Source organism: Spermophilus citellus, assembly GCF_964194105.1.
Source record: "Spermophilus citellus genome assembly, chromosome: 6".
Classification (NCBI taxonomy): domain Eukaryota; kingdom Metazoa; phylum Chordata; class Mammalia; order Rodentia; family Sciuridae; genus Spermophilus; species Spermophilus citellus.
The window spans coordinates 5,165,889-5,189,056 of NC_138187.1; the positions used below are offsets into that span (position 1 = coordinate 5,165,889).

Consider the following 23,168-nt stretch of genomic DNA (forward strand, 5'->3'; position numbering starts at 1 on the left):
CTCTGACCTGCAGAATCCTTCAAAACCAATCAGAGAATCGTTCTCAGAAGGTACTGCTATTTCCAGGGCATGAAAGCCTTAGCACCTGACAGATGAAGGCATTTTCTCAAGAGATACACAGGTCAGAGGTGGAAGGAGGGAAGTTCTGTGGCTCACTGTGCAGGTGCAGACCTAGCCTCCCTACAGGCACAATACTGACAGCTGTTTTTGCTCCACTCACCCTCCTAAGAAGACAGGCAGGTTATCCTGGGCCTTCCTACTCCCAGAAAAGGGAAGACTGAGCAGGAAGCTCAGTTCTCCATCCAGAGTATGAGCTCACTATTCCCACCTGACCTTCAGCTTCAGATCACATTCTCCACTCAGGGCAAGGCAAGTGGCCTTGTCCCTGAGTCCCCAGGGGTGGGACAGGCTGCATGCTGGGATACTCACTGGCAAGGAGGTAGATGATGTCACACTACTAACTGTGGCGGGCTTCAGGGAGGAGGTCAATAACTTTGCCACTCCCTGGGTACCACCACCGGAATCTCCATTTGGACCACCAGGAGGGGCTACCAGGGTCAGCTTCTGGGAAACAGGTGGTTTCTTCACTGCCGAGCTTGGGACAGGCTGGCTGGTGGACTGTCCTGTGGAAGGAGGCTGTATGCTGGGGAGCAGGGTCCCAGAAGCAGAGCTCTGCACTCGGGTTCCTCCAGAGGAAGAGCTGCCAGAAGAAACCCCATGTTTGGAGATAGAGCCAGCAAATGGATTATTCTTATAAGATGGCCCCGCAGAGTTGGCTGGGTGCTGTTTTGCTGGGTGGCTCAGGGCAGTAGAGGACGAGGCTGGGGTCTTATGAGAGCTGCCACTGGAAGATGGCGAGCCTCCAGAGGAGGTTGGTGTGGGGGGATGGAAGCTCTGGCCTTTGGCTGCTGTCTTCACTAGCTGCAGAAGGGAACGATGACACTGTGGGGAGGAAGCCTTTGGGCCTTGGAGTTTACTGACAAATGGAGCTGGGGGCGTGAAATTTTTCTGCTGCTGAGTGCCTGCATGAAAGACTTTGACTTGGGGGCCAGGTACTGGAGCTGCCGCCTGGGGTCCATGAGACGTCCGTGGCAAGCTGTGGTGCTTTGCTTTGGACTGGTGTACTTCTGGCAGGCCCTTGCTGAGGGGAGCCTGACAGGACAGCTCTTTGTAGCCAGAACTCTCTGGTTTTTTCTCCTGAGAGGATTGCCCCAGTGCTAGAGCCTGTTCCGCCAGAAAATTTAGGGGTGACTGCAGTGTGCTAGCGGGTGGTGGTGCAGAGGGGTTGGGTTTCACAAAGTTCCTTTTCTCTTCTGCACACAAAACACCTGTGACTTTTTCTGCTGATGCTTTGGAGGGTGTAGCCATTGTGAACTCAGAGCTCCCAGCCACTCTGCTATTCAACACGGCCAGCTCCTTGGACACGGCTTCCATTGAGGAGGCTGGATCATGGCCCAAGTCTTCATCCAATGAGTCCTCCAGGTTAACAGGAGCAGGGTTAGTGAGGCCACCAGACACCTGGGATGGGGGCTCCCTACTCGTGGACCCAATGTTCAGGCCTCCTCCCTGGTGTTCCGATGGCAAAGCAGTGGAGCCAGCCATCTGTCCTGATGGGACGGAAGCCTTTTTATCAGGCTTAGCAGAAGACTCCTAAATGAAAACAGAAATGATGACTGTTTAGAAATGTCCAAAGATGCCAGCGCTGGCCTTTTGTGAGGACATAAATGGGAACAACTCAAAGATCTGAGATTCCTGTATAATTACAAAACAAGGTGTGGACAGAGCAGATGTCAAGCCTGCCTTGTCATAGGCACCCTTTGGTATGTGTTTGGCTGGCTGGGGCTGGCTTTACCCCAGTATGCTTTGTTGCTAAGGACATGCCCAGTCACAGGGAAACTTTTCTGTTTCTGAAAAGTACAAGACCTATGCAAGAAGACACACTGCCTAGTGGCATTCACACTGTCTTGAAGTGTTCCTTGCTGCAGACTGACACATGGCATAGGAACTATCTTAAATTAGCTTTCTTTTCTCTTTGATTTCTCCCAGCACCCATCTCTCCTCGGTCCTTATGGGACTAGGAAAGGAATCTATCCTGTCACTCCTGCACCTCTGATACTTATCACAGTATGTCTCAGACACTGTAGAAGCTTGGCAGATACTCAGGAACATATGACTGGCACAACTTATTCTCACGATCTCTTTAGGTATGGCGAAGGAGACCACCAAGTCTTAGGAACTGGTAAGAATATGGCAAGTTGCAATGTTCTCTACACTGAGAGGTCTCTGCAGCATCCTGCACTCTGGCAGGCAGCCCAACAGTCGCCTCTCCTTTCTGCTGTTCCTCCAGGCTACACTGCACTTGACCAGGAGTGTATCTTGGCATACAACCTTCACAACTGCACGGGTGCTTCACTCCTCAGAGGGCTTCCAAAGACCCCACCTACCCCACAACAACCCCAGAAACTGGGCCAGCTAGGCACTGTTTTATAGACTTGAGCCTGGGGCAGGAGGATTAAATGGCCCATGCAGGTCTCTTCCCTGGTTCAAGAATAGCTATTCCCCTAGACCAGTGAAACTCAACAGCTGCCATGGTCATTTAAGAAGTTTCCTGGGCACTGCTTTCAGGGAGAAAAAGACAGCCAGCATATGACCTGAGCAAGCTGACTCACCTTCACCTTGATTTTAGAAGGGGCCATTACTTTCTTCTTGGCTCTGTTCAAAGAAATAAACACAGGGAAGGTTCAGAGGAGATCCACAGAAAGAGATAAAACAACAGTGTTCTGAGAAATGAAAAATGCCAAGACACTCACAAAATTGATGTCAGGTGTCCATGGCCTCGTCGACTCTCCTTAAACAGAGTCCTGAAAGAAATAGAACATGGCATTCTGTTCACCCTAGACACCACCATTCTATTTCCAGAGCTTTTCTAGCAACTCTGGTACTTGGTGGCTGCTCTTAAATCCAGTTGACTGGTGAGCTGAATTCCTGTTGAGAGTCCAAAGCAGCCACACTGGTGGGATGGAAGCCTTTCAAAAGCCCATCAAAAGCCAAGAGTATGGACTTTATCAAAAAAGACTATGGCTCTGTCCCTGACCTCATGGCCACCTTCTCCTAGGCAGAAGCACTTTCCTTACTGCCTATCCTTGACACTGCCAAGAAGAAAATGTGGGGTGAAACTCAAAACAAATTTCTTCATACAAGTCCAACCTATAAGAACAGAACAATTCCCAAGGCTTTATGATTTGTGCAAATTTGTGCAAATTACAAATAAATACGGCCCAACACAGAAAATCAGCCCTAGCTAACTTTCCCTGCCTTGTGTACAGCAGACATACTCCATTTGTGGGAAGTGACCTCTACAACATATTTAGCTCCATGACAGTCCTGCTACTTGAAAATGAGACTTTTGAGGACCATTAAGAAGCACCCATGGATGGATTCAAACTAAAAAGCTTCTTCTCAGCAAAAGAAACAATCAGTGAGGTGAGTAGAGAGCCTACATCTTGGGAGCAAATTTTTGCCACTTGCACATCAGATAGAGCACTTATCTCTAGGGTATATAAAGAACTCAAAGAGCTAAACACCAAAAAAAAAAAAAAAAAAGATCAATAAGTGGGCCAAGGAACTGAACAGACACTTCTCAGAAGAGGATATATAATCAATAAACAAATATACGAAAAAATGTTCAACATCTCTAGCAATTAGAGGAATGAAAATCAAAACTCCTCTAAGATTTTATCTCACTCCAGTCAGAAACAATAAGTGTTGGCGAGGATGTGGGGAAAAAGGTAAACTCATACATTGCTGGTGGGACTGTAAAATGGTGCGGCCAATATGGAAAGCAGTATGGACATTCCTTGGAAAACTGGGAATGGAACCACCTTTTGACCCAGCTATCCCACTCCTCGGTCTATACCCAAAGGACTTAAAAACAGCATACTTCAGGGACACAGCTACATCAATGTTTATTGCAGCACAATTCACAATAGCTAAACTGTGGAACCAACCTAGATGGCTTTCAATAGATGGATGGATAAAGAAAATGTGGTATATATACACAATGGAATATTACTCAGCAATAAAAGAGAATAAAATCATTGCATTTGCAGGTAAATGGATGGAGTTAGAGTATATAATGCTAAGTGAATTTAGCCAATCCCCAAAAAACAAATGCCGAATGTTTTCACTGATATAAGGAGGCTGATTTATAATGGGGTTGGGAGGGAGAGCATGGGAAGATTAGACAAAGTCTAGATAGGGCAAAGGTGTGGGAGGGGAAGAGATTGGGTATGGAGGTAGAAATGAAGGTGTAATGAGATGAATATCATTACCCTAAGTACATATATGAAGACATGAATGATGTGAATATACTTTGTATACAACCAGAGATATGAAAAATTATGCTTTATCAGCATGATATGAATTATAATGCATTCTGCTGTTATATATAAAACAAAATAGAATAAAAAAATTTTTAAAAAGTACCCACAAAGCCAGGCCCAGTGGCACACACCTGTAATCCCAGCAACATGGGAAGCTAAAGCAAGAGGATCACAAGTTCGAGGCCAGCCTCAGCAACTGAGTAAGGGCCTAAGCAACTTAGCAAGACTCTGTCTCAAAGAATAAAAAGGGGACTGGAGTTTTAGCTCAGTGGTAGAGCACTTACTTTGCAAGTGTGAGGCATTGGGTTCAATCCTAGCACCACATAAAAACAAATAAAGGCACTGAGTCCATATACAGCTAAAAAAAAATTTAAAATAAATAAATAAAAAGGGCTCAGTGGTTAAGCATCCCTGAATTCAATCCCCAGTATAAAAACAAAAACAAAAATAAAAACCACAAAAAGAAGCACCCATGATGGGTAGTGGTATATGCCTGTGACCCCAGCGACCCAGGAGGCAGCAGGAAGATGGCAAGTTTGAGGCCAGCCTTAGCAACTTAGTGAGACCTTATCTCAAAATAACATGTAGCTCAGCAGTAGAGCACTTTCCTAGTATGTTCAGGTCAATCCCCAAAACTGCAAAGAGCAACCAGAAATAGTAGTACCCAAGATGAATCCATCTCTCAACCTCTGGCAGGAGCCATTATGTCAAAACAGGAAAGGGACAAGAAGCATGCAGCCAATCCTGAGCCACAGAAGGGTGAAGAATGACAAGGACAAAACCCCATAGGGAACTTTCTCTCTTCTACGCAAGACTGACAACAATCTTTCCTAGCTTCTATTATCTCCCCAAATTACTCAGGTGACATCAGATTTGAGTCAATTGGACAGTGGCTCCTTGATGGCACAACTTCCTGTCTGATCACACTGACCCTCACCTGGCCTGCATCCAGCCTTTGGGCCAGAGAGGCTTGACCTCTGAATCCAGAAAGGCCTTCACGCAGTCCTCCCATGCCTGGGCCTTGTTCCTCTCCAGATCATGGCTTTCCAGTTTGATCTTCACCACTTGGCACAGCAGTTCCCTGAGAAGTAGGCAGAAATCAGAAACTTGCAACCACCCAATTCTTCTTCAAGCTGTTAATCATGTGCTTTCAGCTGTTCTGATGAAAGTAAATGATCCTAACCTTCACTAGCAGTATGGGGACATGCTCAGAAACGGGCCCACAAACCCTCCAGTGAGGCAAGGTCCCAGCTTAGGCACACCTGATTTCATCATTCCACTGGAATTTCTTCCTTGGTCCCATTATCCTCCTGCCACCCTTTTCTTCATCATCTTCCTCATCAGAACAAATCCGTTCTCTCTGCTCCTTGTCTTTTTCCTCTTCCAGCATCCTACACAGAGAAGAGAAAGAAATGGACTCCGAAGACCTCCTCCTCGCCTCTTCCTCCTCCTCCCTACTTAACTGGGACTTCTAAGATCAGACAGTGAAAATGCTGAAGAGCCAAGAGTCTGGTTTGAAATGAAAGTAAATACTGAGAGGTGTGAAGAGAAGAGACAACAGGATAATGGTGCGCTAGGGCAAAGAGACACTTACTTAGCAACCTTTGCTTGCGTGTGTGCCTGGCACTCATCCTGGTACTTGGCCACCTGCTCAGGCATTGCCCTGCCAATGGCTTCCTTGAGCTTCTGGAGAGGCTCCTTCAGGCGCCCACCCTGCAGAGAGCAGGACACAGCACAAGTCTTGTTCACACACCAGACTTACACCAAGGAGACATGACAGGGTAATCAAAAGGAAGCAGTTCAGCTACAGATAGGGCTCTGTACTGAGTAGCCACCCCTCAGCTGGGCCCCAAAACCACACACCTGTTCATAGAGGTGAAGTTTTCGAGCACGTTTAACCAGAGCGTCCTTGCTGCAGGGCAGGAATGAAGAGAGATAGGCATATACCCCAGAACGGATCTGGCTACTCAGCTCCCGAGTTTGCACCTCTATGCTGAAGAACAGAACAGAGTCATCAACGGCCTGCAGCTCACTGCAGCATCTCTCTTCACTAGATCCGCCTACATGGTGAGGCCAGCTAGGGGCCAAAAGCAGGTCCAACCTCATCCTGTTGGGCCACACTGCAACTGAGTGGCCAAGGCAACAAATCTTTGGCAATCAACAAACAATTCCCAAACTTGGCTAGGTAAAGTGGGTTAAAGCTTTTCAGGTCAAGGACAGGACAAAGTCAAAAGCAGTCAAGAAAACAGAGCCCAAGAGAACAAGATCCACGTACAAAATTTCACAAACAAATATGACATAAAAGCTATCAAGTGGGAAGTAATGAGTTACTTGGGGTTGACAGGAAATACTTTCTGGCAGTGTTTCTTTTTTCCAGTTCCCAATTCTCTCCAAGACTATGAGGTCAAGGAAATCCTCACCCCCTCCACTTTCTCCAGCTGAATAAGCAGAAAAATATTCTCTTCAATGCCTTGAGCTTTCCATATTTGGCATGCTCAAGTGGGTTCCTTGTTGACACAAACCTCCCATCCACCCTGACCCTCAGGTGCTCTTTGTAGCCCATGATTCCTGACCCAAGTAGCCAGTCCAGATCTTGGCCAGGGCAAGGCCATTTGCTAGAACATTCCCAAGTCTTGACAACTATTCTTATATTAGCAAAATTTTCAGTTGTTGAGCAATAACCTTCTCCTGCTACATAATGCAACTGCAACCAGAGAAAAGCTGCAAACCTGAGGGCCAGATACATTTAGATTTACATTTGTTTGTTTGTTTTTGCTTTTTAATCCATTTCATACAGTGCAATGATTCGGGGGTTTCAAGGTTTGGAAGAAATGTGACAGGAATGAGGTACTCTGGCATTGAGAGCAGAGAAAGAAGAAAAGGAGAACAAATACTGAGGAACACTCCAATACAGAGCAGGCCCTGAGGCCACCACTCAACCTTCTGGATTCTCAGGGTCATGCAAGCAACCCCTTCTCTCTAGTCTCATCTCGCCCTTGACAAGAAGTCCTCTTCCAAAAGTCCAGGACTGTATATATAGTATCTAATAAAGCCTTTGGCCAAAGATTAGTAAGATCTATCATTCTTGGAGACAGGTATTTAGTGTCCCTGTTTTATTTAATGAACAACATCAATAAAACTATATTAACCCAAGTCCTCTAGTTCATTGCTGGTCAGCAATATTCCCATGCACTCCTGGCCTGCCCAACCCAGGCATGTAACAGCAGATATGGACAGACAGACAGATGATACTCACTCTAGTAGGATGCCATTCATATCCTGGGTGAAGAACTTCTGTCTGCTCTCTCCCTCAGCAGCTCTGGCAGCCTGGTTCACAGCAGACAGTAACAGCCATTAGAACCTGTTCCCCACGCATCCCATACATACCCCCGCAGGCACCAGTCACTGCTCCATAAAAGCACCTGTCAATAAAATCCTCCCCAACACTTTCCTGAGTCTACCCAAGTCCCGGATTAAGGTCACCTGTGATCAATGCTCTATTTTTTTTCAAAGACGCTGCAGCATCTTGAACTGTACATCCCAGGACTTAAAACAGCAGTCACATAAAACAAAGCCACACAGAAACAAGCAATCCTGAGGCATCTGGTCAGAGGCCAACTCTATTAACTCCTGTGTCCAGACTCTATCATAAACTACACAGTTAGTTGAGATTTCCATACATTAACAGTATAAAAACAACTAAGAATTTCAATAAACCTATAAGATAAATGCTTTTATCCACCAAAAATAACAATAAAAATAATAATGTATAGCTTTAGCACCTAAGGTCATTATCATCTTTTGAAACTTCTATTCTACTTAGGGTATACACAAATTCTCCATCATCCAGATCACTGGAATGACATGCCATATTGCCTGATATGACAGGAATTTACTAGACTGTCTTCTTTTGCTTTCCATGAGAACACAGTTTATAACCTGGAGAACAGCCTGGAGACCTCTAAAGTATCCTAATGGCAAACCATGCCTTGGTCAGAGAAGATGGCCCTCACAAGTAGCTCCATGTGGGAACCACCCATCAAACCACAATCTCTGGAGACAAGACTCAGGAATATGTATTCTTTAAAAGTAGACCGATCAGTAGAACTCTTTAAATGTAACTCTGAGACCCAGTGATCTAAACAAAAGGGATGCTGATTTTCAGGTTGTAGGCAAAATACAATTTCTGAAATCGGACATGATATGTAATAATGACAAACGGGTGATACGGTGACTGTCTAGAGAAAGGGATAAATCCTGATCAAGCCTTCCACCTTCCTCTAATTGCACCTGCTGGGCCCTTCCAACCTCTGACTCCATCTGTCTGCCCACTAGCTCTTCCCTGTTGAAGGACTCCCAAGTTTCTATCTAGAACTCACTTCTTCCCATCATTTCTTTTCTTCTCATGTCTTCAAAATAATATACACACATGAAAGTCCCTCAAATCTAAACCTCTAGGGCTGGGGCTGTAGCTCAGTGGTAGAGCACCCGCCTTGCACATGTGAGGCACTGGATTTGATCCTCAGTACCACATAAGAATAAATAAAGATATTGTATCCAACTACAACTAAGAAAAAAAAAATCTAAACTTCAAAACCCCTGTACCCTCTCTTCTAAGCTCTGGACTAGGATTTCCAATTACCCCTGTGAAGGGGTAATCCTCTGATATGCAAACTCAGCTTACCTAAAACTAGACCTGCCAGCTTTTGCTCAGACTCCTGCTTCCCTGCTTCTAACATCTGCACTCCAGCCTTCTTGAATCCTCCCATTCCTTCCTTCATAATCTTTCAGTGGCTTTGACCAACTCTAGACCCAAACTCAAATTCCTTCTCATGGCATGCAGGGCACTCCAGGGTCTGGCCCCAGCCATCCACTATACCTCCCATCTCCTACCACACTCTAGGGGATTCCACCAACCAGCTGCTCACCCATTCTCAGCTCTGCCCTGCCTTCCCCACAGGTTGACCAACGTTGTAGCCTCCAGTCCCAGTCCTATGTACCCTCAAAGAGTTTCTCTTTTGACTCCTGATTGTCCACCTAGTCATCTAGTCAGCCATCTAAAAATGGCAGAGTGTTTCATCCTGCTCTGTGCTGCAGCCCACTGTCTGCATAGGTATCATCCATTTACATAACATGCTCATGAAGGACAAGAACTAACTCTCATTGGCCCATACATTCCTCACAGCTGCCTATCAAATAATATTTACTTAGTAAACATTGGGAAGTGGATGTATGGATGAACAAAGGAATGAACAGATACCACCATAGAAAGGCAAACTAGATGAAGAAAAGCCTAATGCTGTCTAACCAAAACTAACCTGAAGAGCTGCAAAATTGAAGTTTCTAAAGATGACTTGGTTGAAGGACAGCCCAGAGGCCTTGGATGAAAGGTGTGACAAGGATGGATGGATGATGGAAGAAAGAAAGGCATGGCTTTTAAACCAACCATGTGTAATTTCTTACACTTTCAGCATTCAGGATTTCACCTTAGAACTTTTAAGGTACTGCAATTACAACATTAGTTTGAGAAAATAGAAAAACTAAGGCATTCTTTTGATTCAACTACTGCTAATTCTAAGATCCAGATCCTCAATTAATTCAATCTAATTCCTTCAACATGTATTTTAAAATGCCCCGATGTTTGACAAACCCATCAACAGTCTTTTAAATAAAATTTGTCTTTATTTTAAATAAAGTTTATATTTCAGTATCAATCAACCTTTTCTCCAATACTTCAGAAGTTTTCTGCCTACATAGTCTTTAAAAAGATTTTCTTTCTGAACTGTCTTAATTGCATAGACTGTCCTCAGAGGGTCTGGTTTCATACTGAAGTTAATCAGTCAAACACTGCATTTTAAAATAAATTTAATTAAAAGCAACTGGATAGATATCTGATAGTCTATCAGAAATAAGTGAGGTCCCTTGCCCCTGAGATATTGTATAAATTAATCAATCCTAAATTAACTAGGAAATGAGGTTAAAGCAAACACCTTGGTCATGCTGACTTATAATAGTTCCAAGATATATATATATTTTTTTAAAGAGATGGGGGTCTTTCTATCTTGCTATGTTGCCCTGAACTCTTGGCCTCAAGTAATCTTCCTACATCAGCCTCCCAAATTAGCTGGGCTATAAGCACATGTCACTGTGCCCAGCCTCCAAATGCCTTTTTAAAATTTTTTTGTTGTTGATAGACCGTTATATTATTTATTTATATGCAGGATGAGGATTAGTCAGCAGTAGAGCACCCCTGGGTTCAAGTTGTTTTTTTTCCTACCTTATTCTCTTTAAGTCCCTGTCTCCCTGGACTTTTGGAGATGCAAGGGTTGTAACTCAGTAGGAGGGTAAAGGTGTGGGTGCTCGGGACCTGTTTCCTTTCTGTTCTTAGTATCATTCCCACTTCATGCCTAACTAAAGAGGACCAAAGAAGACCTGGGTCATATGTAAGAACCAGGCTGAATAGCTGCCAAACTATATCAAGACAATAATCTGACAGGGTGTCAAAGTTGAGCTTTCTCAGCACCCTGTATGTTCCAACCATTTATACAAAAGACATCTGTAATCAACACATGTTAATACAGGGCAAGACCATCAAATCACTATATTCCCTGGATCCAAAATGTACAAATGAATAGAAAATGAGAAATAAGCTAACACGAGAAAACAGTGAATATAACATGGACATCAATCAAGGCATCTCTCTTGGTGTATCTCCTTAATGTACGTAAATTTTCAAGATTTTTTTTAAGTTTCTCACTTAGAAAGTAAATCTACTTTTTGCTTTCTATAAAGAGTGTGTTTTTCCCTAAGAGATCACTACACATCAGAGTAGAATCTACTATGCACTGTGGTAGATTGCAAACAGGAGCACAGATTGCTCCCATGGAGAAATGCCCCCCAGAGAGCAGGCCCTAGGCTCTCCAACCCTTTAATCTTGGCTGCTCTTATGACTCACTTTGACCAAGAATGTGGCAGAAGCAGTGTGACACATATAACCTGTAAAAGCCAGATCTTATGGCCCTAAGAATTCCACTTCCACAAGATAAAAGGCCCAAAGGAAAGGGAGGTCTGGTCAGCACCCAGTTAATTTACCAGCACGCAGTTAACCTGCCAGCTGAATGCAGCTGCAAGACTGAGGCATGCCAGGCATGGTGGCACATGCCTGTAATCCCAACAATTTGAGAAGCTGACACAGGAAGATTGTGAGTTCAAGGGTATCTTCAACAATTTAGTGAGACCCTCAGCAGCATAGTGACATCCCTATCTCAAAATAAAAAAGAAAAAGGACTGGGGATGTAGCTCAGTTGTAAAGTACCCTGGGTTCAATCCCCAGTATCAAAGGGGTATTAAAAAAAAAAACAAAACAAGAGTGAGCCCAAGCAGGATCAGAAGAGAAACTACCCAGCCAGTCCACAATCAGGAGAAATGAATAACTGTCAAAGTTTTGAGGTCCTTTTTAAAAAGGCAATAGAAATGGATACATTATTACCTAGGGTCAAGATTTTAAATCTAACCAACTTATTATAAAAATAAACAAGGGGAAAAAAGAAAAATAAGGGGAGTGAAAAATAAAGTGAGAAACACATAACACTGCTAATGATAGTTATATACATCAAATTTAATTTAAAATTAATTCAAAACGCAATGTCTTTCAAAATCCAGGACAGAGTTCCTTATTAAGGATCCAAATATCCACAGGCAACTTTTGGAATTGTATGCAGTTTTTGTGTACAAATGCCTTCTTTCCCTGGGAAGATTACCTTTCCCAGCAAATTCTCAATAGGGCCTGCAGTCCAAAGCATTTGTATACACATGTGGGGGTTCCAGGTGCCCCAAGTGCAGGGGCCCTGCTGGAGTAACTTTCTATAATAAGCCTTCTTTTTAATGCAACCATTAAAAATAATGAGGGCTTTATAATAATATTTATTAAGTGAAAAAAATCATGAAACAATTATTCACAACTATAATCACAACTGCATAAAAACATATACAGAAGCTAGAAAGGAATATGCAAAGTGAAATTGTTTTTCAACTGGTGGGGTAATAGATAATCCCCACACACTTCCCACCCCATTTTCCAAAGTTTCTTAATGCAGGAGCAGGGCCAGGTGAAGATTGAAGTGTCAATTTCACCCTTGAGCACTGTATTTTCAAACCAGAATATCAAACTCTACGTTCAGCATCTCTAGGACCCAGGCCCACCTTGCCTACGGAATCCTGAACCCTTGTCTGTCATGCCCAAGAGCAATCACTCAAGAGGGAAGCTTGCCAGACAGGGGATCCACCAAGGGAGCTTTCTGGCACCACAGTCCCATGCTGTTTCAGGTTACGGCATTTTGTTCCATTTGATGTGCTCTGTGTTTCCCAAGAGATTGAAATAATAAGTAAGCACACTAGAACACAACCTATGGTGGGAATGAGGACATATCCAAGAATTCTATTTTGACTTTTCTCTAAAAAAACAACTGGCTACCATCACATAGTCCTTACTTATTTAACAAGACTTTCAGAAACTATAAAACAATTTGATTACAAACCATAGGAATGAAAAGAACAAAGTAATTTTTTTAACATGAATTCTGAGAGCAAATACAGGACAGTACACTCAAACATGCCAAGTTCAGGTTCAACTCCTTCCACCTCAATGTCATATTTAAGATACACTCTGAATCCCTGACATGGCACAATTCATTTAAATCATTACATTCAAATAAAACACTTATGCCCAACACTGCACGCAAGCTAAAAAGGATGAACTAGAGATTTCAATAAGATGTTTATTTGCTTTGTATACTATGTTCAAATATTTTCTGGAAGTGAAAAAATCATTTATAGAGGTGGTTGACATTTCACCTGCCCTGAACATAAAGGATAAATACATAGCATTGATTCTGATATGCTATGAGAATCACTAGTTCAGAACTACAGCTATTGAGTACAAACGCCACTGGAACTGCAGTACAAACCACAATGCCTAAGGTAAAATGTTATTTTAACTAAAAGGTATTGTCATCATTAACTAATGATCCATGCTTGGTTCTAGTTAGTATTACTGAATTGACAGTCTCAGCACTTAGGGATGAATTCCAAATCGACAGAGAACAGGAGCAGCAACAGTTGATCTATGCTAAAGGTTGCTGCTGTTGTTAAGGGGCACAGACAACATTCAAGTTAAGCTCCTTTTTACTTAGCACCAAGGAGGCATTCCTGTGATTGCTACCAACACGGATGCTGACAATAAGCAATGCGAGGGAGCAACCAAAACCCAGTGACAATTGAGCATATGCTCTATGTGTAACTTACATGTTTACAAACTTTAGTGCATTTTCAAAAGCTAATAAGATGAATCTCTCACTCAGCTGCCTGATGTCAACATCAGTGTTGGTCTATGCACAAAAGGAAATACTGTGTGGGAAAGAAACTAACAGGTAGAAAAAGGAAAGAGAAAAATCTCCCAGGAAGAAAATAAATTATTTGGAAGAGAAAGAACCAAGAAAGGCTTTAGTGTGAAGCCTGATGGGCAAAGCTGACACTGTTTTCCTCACTCAGGATGAGGAGAGGTTGGGGAAAGCTCATACTTTCACTGCCAACTCACTAAGGATTTCTTTGGGCATCGAGCTTCACGCCGTGCAGAACCAACACCAATCTGCCCGACCGCTTCCAGGAAAGCCCGGCCACACTGTGTCACCATACCTGAGCCAGCTCCTTAATGCGCTTCTCCAGGGGTGCTGGCAGGCCTTCGGGGAGGGAAGAGGGCTGCCTGAATTCCTGGTCCAATCCCACCCCAAGGGAATCGCTTCCATCATCCATATCTTGGAAAGGGCTTCCTTCTGGAGACTCACTGAGCAGCTGCTCCAAGTCCAAATCTGTCAGTGAGTCCATGGCAGTGGCCACCTGGAGCAAGTCATTGTCAGAAGTGGAGCCAAAGAGTGAGAGCAAGGGGTCAGAAGCACCCTCCAAGTCCCGCAGGCCCTGAGCTTCCACCGATGAGACCACTACAGGCTTATGCTCCTCCTCTCTCTTTTTCTGAGCCTCTTTCTCCTTCTGAAATTTCTTTAGCATCTCTTTAACACTTAAAGCCCCAGAGTATTTCTTCTTCTTCTTTTCCTTACTGGCATTGAGGGCTGTGAAGCTGTAAGCAAGAAAGAAACTGGTTACCCAGGCTGCAGGACCACTCCACAGGGAAACTCAAGAGGCCTTCACCCCTGTCCCAGGGCAATGGTCTCCAGAAGAACCTCAGTCACAGTCCACCCTGTTATTATTCCTCCCTCCTCTTGGCATATGAAGCTCGTTCTTGCTGGACCAAAGCTTAAGAGTGAATACAGGTTAGCAACACAGAGTCACGTAATGCTAAATATCCAACGGGTTTTTAAGAACCACTGCCAGGCTGAAATAAAAGGTTGCAAAAAAAGGGGAGGCACAAGAAAAGTATTTAAAGAGAGAAAGCAGGAGCAGCAGAGAACAGCAGCAACTTGAAGGCAGCTGGGGTAAGACCAAGTGAAGAAAAGGAAGCGTGACCATAGAAGACAAAGGGAAACAGCAGAGACAGAAGAATTGGGGCAGAGAGAAAAGTGCCCAAAAGAACAAGGAACGTCAGCAATAACATAGTCACAGAAATAGCTGCCGACACTGACAGGGGAACAGAGGAACGCTGGCTATCTGACACACAAGAGATGAGAGCATCTACGACTATGCCCAGATCAGCCCTGTGGGAGGTGAGAGGGAGGACAGGAGGGCCAGGCCCTGCTGCCTCTTCTGAAGCTGTGGGGGAGGTGAGTCAGCTCCTGGGTGTCCTGCCCTCACGGGTCAGACTTTATCCTAGCGAAAAGCTGCTGCCTCTCACCCGGCTTTGGAAAACTTGGACTTTTTCGATTTCTTCTCCTTGTCATAAGTGTCATCTTTTTTCTTCTTCTTTATCTTCTCACCACCTTCCTTCAACTTCCGCTTCTGAGAATCAAAGACAAGGCACAGTTACACAGCTCCCTGACTCAGGGAGCAAGTGCACTCACTACATGGCACTGGCCTTGCTCCGCCCAGGCACATCCTGAGACCTGTCTTTCTTCCTTCATGAACAAAAAGCTCTCAGAGCAGTCCCTGGACCACAAACCCATAGCATTCCCACCAGAGTGTGTCCTGGAAACACCCAGAGGGGAGACAACAGTGTCTCTCTGAAGCCTGAAACTGTGCTCATTTGGAATGGGCTGAGGTGAGCCCTATCTCTTGTTTTACACAATGGGCAATGGCAGACAGACCCTACAATATTCTTAGCCTAAGGGTGGCTTGTTTTCAGTGGGTGACACCCTGGGAACTGAAGTCCTCTACACATCCACAGAAGAGGGCCAAGCAAGGGTGCTGCACATGCCTCACTCCACACCCTCACCGCTCCCATCCCCACCCCAAAGCCACCTCAACACACAACTCTGCTGAGCTTGCTGGGGCATCCATGACAAACATGACTGAGGGCTGACGGAGGCCCATTCCACATCGCCTTGGCACAGTTCAGCCTTTCCACCAGCCTCCTGAGCCATCCCAAATCGCCGCACACTTTGGAGTCACCCACTTATCTTACAGGTCATGTAAAAAAACATTTCTGAAATCCAAAAGCAAGCATGTTCTAACCTTTGGAGATTTTTTCTTCTTTTCTTTAATGAAATCATCCTCAGATTCAGATGCTTGTCTAAATTGCAGAGTTCCTGAGTTAATGTAAAATCCTCCATACTTTGTGGTCAAAGAAGCAGGAACAAGCTCATCATACTGAAGGGGAAAAACATACTGTCAGCTCCAAGTTCTGTTTCTAAGGTCCAAAGGCATAAAGCAGGTCTGAAGAGATGTAAATGTGCTTCTTCTTCTGTCATACTTCAGACAGTATGGGAAGATAGCCCTCTCTCTCCCACCAATCACAGATGTGAGAGCTACAAAGTGTGATGGACAGAGTAGTCATATTTCTCAGATGAGGGCACCAAGGCCCAGATCCAAGAGGACACTTCCTCTCACATCAGTGCTGCTCATTCCTCTGAGAGCATGCTGTTCTGACTCTGCCCCCAGCTTCCCAGACACAACCTGAAGAAGCTAAGACGTGAAGGGTTTTTTTTTTTTTTTAATATATATATATTTTAGGTGTAGATGGACACAACACAATGCCTTTATTTTTATGTGGTGCTGAGGATCGAACCTGGGTCCTGCCCGTGCTAAGTGAGTGCTCTACCGCTGAGCCACAATCCCAGCCCGATGTGGAGATTTGATATTACATTTTCATTAACAACTCACCGCCTCAGAGTTATCGATGAAGGAATCAGATTCGTCATAACCATACCCCATGTCAATCAAGTCCTGTATTCGGTCTTTTCTACGTTTCTTTCCGCCCTAAAATTTAAAAGCAATAGGTCACATATTTTTTGATAAGCACATAGAATTAAATATTGTCTTTGAGCTTCATCAGCTGGTGATTAAAAGTGGTAAAGCACTGGGTCTTTCTCATCCCCCCTCAAAACCTCATTCTCCAAAGACCTGAAAATTTGTATTTGCCTAAAATAGTCTAAGACAGAAGAATGAACTAAATGGCTTCTATGCTTCATGCCAAGACACTTCCTCTAAGGAAGTGTTCATTGGCCCATTTAGCTCACATACTAGCTCCTGTCATATGAGATTTCTATAACTTAGTGCATTTGTTTAATAACTGTATTCTGTTTTCTCTGAGTTCTATACTTATTTCCAGATCATTGTTGATTATTTCATAATCCACTAAAGAAACATGCCATTTCCATCTAATGAGAATGTGTGGTTGCCCAAGAGAGAAATCTTACATATTTTTCTTCAAATTTCCGTGCAAGGGCTTCCACTTTATGCCTTTCCTTTTCTTCATCATTAAAAGGATCTGAGAGATCTTTCTTCTGCAAAGAGATCATTTCACAAAAAGTAAGAATTAGCAAAAAAAATTATTAGTTTGATTCATAAAACCTTCACTGACTACTCAAAACCTATACATAACAAAAACTATTTTTCAGAAAAGACAAGGTAGAATACATGCTACCATCTTGTCAATGTTTACCTTGTTTAAAAAAGGAAACCTTTTATTCATGTAATTCAACAAAATTTGATTAAGTGCCTACAATCATCCATCTAGCGCTAGAGACACAGCAAAGGACCTTTAGATGGGGATGCTCAACCTCTACAGAACTGCATGCAATACAGGTGATCATCTTTATAACCCTGCAGTTTATTTTATGCACTTGAAAATGTACTAAGAAGAGGTCCACAGGCTTCACCAGAATTTCAAAGTAGTCAATGGCCCAAGAATGCAGCACAACTTCTGGAGAGCTATTTAGCAAAGTGATCAGAAATGTACTTTTCCCAGAGACACCAAAGTCAAACCTGGTTCCCCTGTCTTTAGAAGTTTATCTGCAAGGGTCCATCATCTCTTCTTGTCCTTCAATTCAATACTCACTCAAAATATTTTCAAGCAGTATACTTTTACTCTATAAGCTTATCCTTGCATTTTTCTCATCAAGTAAATTTTCCACAGTTGAGTCTTATGTGTTTTGGGCAAATATATATTAACTTTAATAAAAGACTCCTGTACTAAATATGCTTTAAAACTTCAGAGTAAACCAAACCACTAAGACTTGCAAACACTAATGCTGTCTGAAAAAAAAAAAACTCTATTCTACCCTCCCATCTCTGCGTACTGAAACTTACACACTCATAAATGATCTGTTAAGGGGACTGGGGTTGTAGCTCAGTGGTAGAGCACTTGCCTGGCATGTGTGGAGCACTGGGTTCAATCCTCAGCACCACATAAAAATAAATAAATAAAATGAAGGTGCTGTGACCATCCACAACTAAAACCTACTAAAAAGTAAAATAAAATAAATGATCTGTTAAATGACTTTCAACTATGTATGTAAAATGGAATATTACACTATATACAACATACATACCACAAATGGGTGGCTATTAAAATGTGGTTATTTATATCATCAATTTTTTCTACAATGATCCCATATAACTTGGGTAGTTAAAATAATTTTAAGAAATCCCACCAATCTTGATTGAAAACCAATGAAGTCAAGGTGTGCTCCTTAATGCTTTGTGAATAACAGTCTTCCAGTGACTATTTCCAAGCATAATAAAGATCCAGCTCTGTCCAAAATGGCATCCTGGATGTGAGTTCTTCTCTGCCCAAGTCCTCTGGCCTGTGTTTGTAGCCAGCTTAAACAATCATCACATTGTAACTTGTTACCTGTGCTGGTACAATTCTCCTAAAACATCTACAAGATTGCAAGTTCCTTTAAAGCTGGGACAGTGTCTTCCCTAACTTTGTATAATCCTCAGTGTCTAGCAGAGAGCTTCATGTTATAAGGAATACAAGCTAGACCCATAAACAAATGTGTCAAATTATATTATACATTTTTTTCTTTTGTGGTGCTGGGGAAAACACACACACACACACACACACACACACACACACACACACGCTTGATCTACCACTGACCCATACATACTCCAGCCCAGGTTATATTATACTTTAACACTACAGAGCAGAAGAACAATAATGACTCAGAAGTCCTAAAACTTTAGTCCAGGAATAAATCCACTAAAACTGGATCCAAATTTCTCTGTGTATGCTCCATACATTTTTCTGCAATGGAGTAAATCATTTGGAGCCCACCAAAAAAGTGGGCTCCAAGGACTGGAGTTCTAATTTCAGTTGACCTACCAATCTGGTTTGACCCCATGTTAACCAACTCCTGCCACTGGTTGTTCCTCTCAATGAAGAGGATACCAATCCTACTTTGGAAAAGAGACAGTGAACAGATTTGAAGTAATTTCCTCTTATTCTGCCCACTGACCCTTATATAACAGGATAACCCTTGGTACAGATTCATTAGGTTCCATTCAGCCAATAAGATCTCAATCAAGGAAATACATTTTTTAAGCAAAAAAAAAAAAAAAAAAAAAGTGAGTAATGCTACTAACCAAACGTACTTCCTCCAATCAGTCCAAACATGAATTAGACTGAGTGAGCACTTAGCACTGAGGCACTGGGCTAGAAACTTCACCAACATGATCTTAGATACCTTGTGAGCTAGGCACTGGCCTTGTCTTCATTCTATCAAGAGCCACTTAAGAGACCGGAATGATGCAAGTGTACAATCCTGACCTTTTCCTCAGAACCTAGCACAGTGCACTGGTAATACAATAGGAGTTTTAAAATGTTCTTCACTCAAGCTCCTACTCACACTATATGATTCTATCTACACAAAAATACAAAAACATGCAAAAGTGACCTTAGCTACTAGGGGTTGCCCTTGAGGGTCAGGGTGGTGCACTGCTGAAGGCAGGAGGGTTTCTAGCAAATGTTTGTAGTAAATGTTACATCTTGTGATCTGGGTGCAGGTTCCACAGTGTTGAGTTTGTGAAAATCCATCAAGCTGTGCATTTATCATATGTGCATTGTTCTTAAATACATGACTCAAATAAAATTTATAAAAACTTTCTGAAATGTCAATGAATTGCCAAAACCATGATAATAGTTGAAGCCAGGTGATAGGCTCTGCTCTCCACTTTTATTAATTAATTAATTATTTATTTATTTTTTAAAATATTTTTTTTTTTTAGTTTTTAGCGGACACAACATCTTTGTTTGTATGTGGTGCTGAGGATCGAACCCGGGCCGCACGCATGCCAGGCGAGCGCGCTACCTCTTGAGCCACATCCCCAGCCCTGCTCTCCCCTTTTATGCCTGTTTAAAGGCTCCATACTAAGGGTGGAGTTGTGACTCAGTGGCAGAGCGCTTGCTTCACACATGTGAGGCAGTGGGTTCAATCCTCAGTACCACATAAATAAGTAAACAAAATAAAGATATTGTGTCTATCCATAACTAAAAATTTAAAGCTCCATACTAAAAAGTAAACTAATTTGCTAGGAAAATAGATAATTTAAAAAACATTTAAGAAATCAAATTGATTTTTAAACACCCTGAAAGCTACAAGCCAATTCTGGCAAAAAAATAAGCTAAAAAGGGTATATGTGTATCTATGTGTGTGTGTGTGTGTGTGTGTGTGTGTGTGTGTGTGCGCGCGCGCGCGCATATGTATGTGTATAAATATATTCCTACCCATTCAAGTAAAGAAACTACCCAGAATATTACTGTTTAAAAGAGATGAGCAGCAGTCTGTGTATTTTCTTTGTCCTTGCACTAGACAGGGAAAGTCCCTTGGCAAAGGGAAATGTCCAGCATAGAATTCTAGCACCACAACAGCCAAAGAACTGATCTCTCTTACATGTTACATTTACAACCTCATTATGAAAAAAATTATTATTTCTTTTATTTATATTAGATATCCATAATTCAAATTAGCCTTAGATGAGCCATATGTTTTTCTCTAGCATAAATCAGGAAAATGATGCTAGAAGAATTCTCTTCCTTCATGACCAGTGGTAAGACCAGCTAATCTTGTAGGTGCTTTCCATGACTGATGTGCCCTTATCCACATCTCTCTAGCCTCACTTCTCACTTCCCTGCTGTGAAGGCCCATGTGCACACAGTGACACTTGCATGTTAGGTCTGCAGAGCAACTCTATGGACGCTAGAGTGTACCTTATCTCCAGATTGAAGGCCTTTCACCTTTCCTCGTATATTCTTCACCAGCTCTGGGTAGAAGAACTCGGGGCAGCGTTTGTGATCTGGTTCAAAGAGGGTGAGTGTAATTCGAACAGCTGCCGCGGCTGGCTCACAATCCTGATGCTGTTCTGCTCCCCCAACCTCCTCTTTCCGGGACTTCTTCAAAAATGCAGGATTCAGAGAACCTGGGAGAGAGGTGAACTGGACCCTGTGGGGCTCCGACATGGCTACCAACAAGTCTTAGCAGGTGTCACTGCATGGCTTCTGTTAACATTGAAAAGAAGGGCCAGGTCAAACCAAGATGATAAAAACAAACACTTCCTTTATAGATTTAAGTTTAAAATAATCTCATTATCAAGAAGAATCCATTGTTAAATTTATTTCTGTTGCTATTTATTGCTCTTTTTCTGCTTAAGTAATACTCATTCTAAATATAATTTTTTTCATAACTATATGAAAATCACCTCAAATCCCATGATCCAGATCAAAAGATGGTAGAATGATGCAGTTAAAACTTTTATCCCATACAATTCCTCCCATTTCTTTTTATGCCTACAATTTCTTTTTATGCCTTCTCCAATCAGATCTTATATAAGATTCCCCTGATAGGGTCATTCATATATACATTTTTCACATGTAACTCCTTAACCCAAGTTGAACTTACAATGCTATAAGGCATGAGGACAGGCTCTAACTTGGTTTCTCCCCAGCATCAATCACTAAATAATCTTCTTTTCCCCTTGCTGATTGGCATATATCATTGAGTAAAGCCTCAAATATCTATGGTCTAATTCTGAAAGCCATCTGTTATATTAATCTAGTACTTAGAGATTTTTAACCAAATCAATAGCAAAGTTTCAAAAAGTTTTCTGGCATGTTTTAATATCTTGAATTAAAAGTTCATCCTTATTGTCTTTTAAAAATAATATTTGGCTTTTCCAGCCTGTTTATTATTTCAGTTCAATTTTAGAATCATTTTGGCAAGTTCTCCCAGAAGGCTCACTATACTTTGATTGTAAATGAATCACAAATACGAATTAATTCAGGGAGATTTGTATATATTCTCATACATGTAGATGTATTAGTACATATCCAGTATCCAATCTTTTCATTATAATCGTAAAATTGTGATCTAAGACCAGACAAGGGAGAAAAATATCTAACAACTATAAGAGTTAAAATCTTCCTAATCAGGCAGCAAAGTGACTGGCAGTGAAACAGGTTGGCCAGTGTGCAGACCACTTACTAATGTGTACAAAGATGCTGAAAGAGAATCCCCCAAACACACACTTCCAAAGAAACATTCACGGCTCTTGGGATATGTGTGACACACTGGACTGTGAAAATAAATCCAGCTGAAAGCTGAAGGCTTACAGGTCTCCCACTGAGAGAGCAGACACAGTCCCACTGTAAGAAGAGAATCAGCAGGATGTTCAATAGGAGGAAGAAAGGCCATCCTTAGCTGGGCACAGGGGCACACAACTGTAATCCCAGCAGCTCAGGGGCAAGGCAGGAGGGTCAGGAGTTCAAAGCCAGCCTCAGCAACTTAGCAAGGCCCTAAGCAACTTAGACCCTGTCTCAAAATAAAATATAAATATGGCTGGGGATGTGACTCAGTGGTTAAGCATCCCTGGGTTCAATCCCCAGTACCAAAAAGAAAAAGAAAGGCCATACTAGAGATGGCAACCAGATCCTAATGTCCCTGTACAGCTGGTAATTTAAAAATATAACCTCATTTCATTCCAAGTTGAGACTGCAACTTCAATCCACCTAGACCTTAAAACTGCTCCTCTTAAGTTGCAAAAGCAACTGTGCAAGTGTAAGACAGTATAAAAGCAGGACTATACTGGCTGGGATGTAGCTCAGTTATAGAGTGCTTGCCCAGCATGCACAAGGCCGTGGGTTTGATCCCCAGCCCTGCAAAGAAAATTAAAAGAAGAAAATAAATAAAACCAGAGGACAAAGTAAATCAACCTATTGTATATTAACACAAGTTAGACTTGTGGTTAAGTTTTATAATCACCATAATATGCTATCATTTGTCCTAAGTCATTTGAAACATTTAAGAGAATCACATATATCCCCACCCCCCAGTACTGGGGATCCAACCCAGGAGAGCTTTACCACTGAGCTACATCATCAACTCTTTGAGTCAGGGTCTC

The 23,168-nt window shown here is 42.5% G+C and overlaps 1 protein-coding gene across 2 annotated transcripts in view; it reads right to left on the reverse strand.

The window, feature by feature from the left end:
- UBN1 (ubinuclein 1) overlaps window positions 1–23,168 on the reverse strand; it is a 30,821-nt gene that overhangs the window by 5,150 nt on the left and 2,503 nt on the right. For both annotated transcript variants that reach the window (XM_081297368.1, XM_081297367.1), the window contains 14 exons: window positions 20,983–21,270; window positions 17,186–17,272; window positions 16,650–16,745; window positions 16,002–16,136; window positions 15,226–15,329; window positions 14,076–14,514; window positions 7,639–7,709; window positions 6,246–6,375; window positions 5,977–6,095; window positions 5,645–5,773; window positions 5,320–5,463; window positions 2,811–2,861; window positions 2,670–2,712; window positions 430–1,650 (listed from right to left, as the gene is read on the reverse strand). In XM_081297368.1, coding sequence (XP_081153494.1) covers window positions 430–1,650; window positions 2,670–2,712; window positions 2,811–2,861; window positions 5,320–5,463; window positions 5,645–5,773; window positions 5,977–6,095; window positions 6,246–6,375; window positions 7,639–7,709; window positions 14,076–14,514; window positions 15,226–15,329; window positions 16,002–16,136; window positions 16,650–16,745; window positions 17,186–17,272; window positions 20,983–21,231 — 3,018 coding nt within the window. In that variant the 5' untranslated portion in view covers window positions 21,232–21,270. The remainder of the gene's footprint in view (window positions 1–429; window positions 1,651–2,669; window positions 2,713–2,810; window positions 2,862–5,319; window positions 5,464–5,644; window positions 5,774–5,976; window positions 6,096–6,245; window positions 6,376–7,638; window positions 7,710–14,075; window positions 14,515–15,225; window positions 15,330–16,001; window positions 16,137–16,649; window positions 16,746–17,185; window positions 17,273–20,982; window positions 21,271–23,168) is intronic.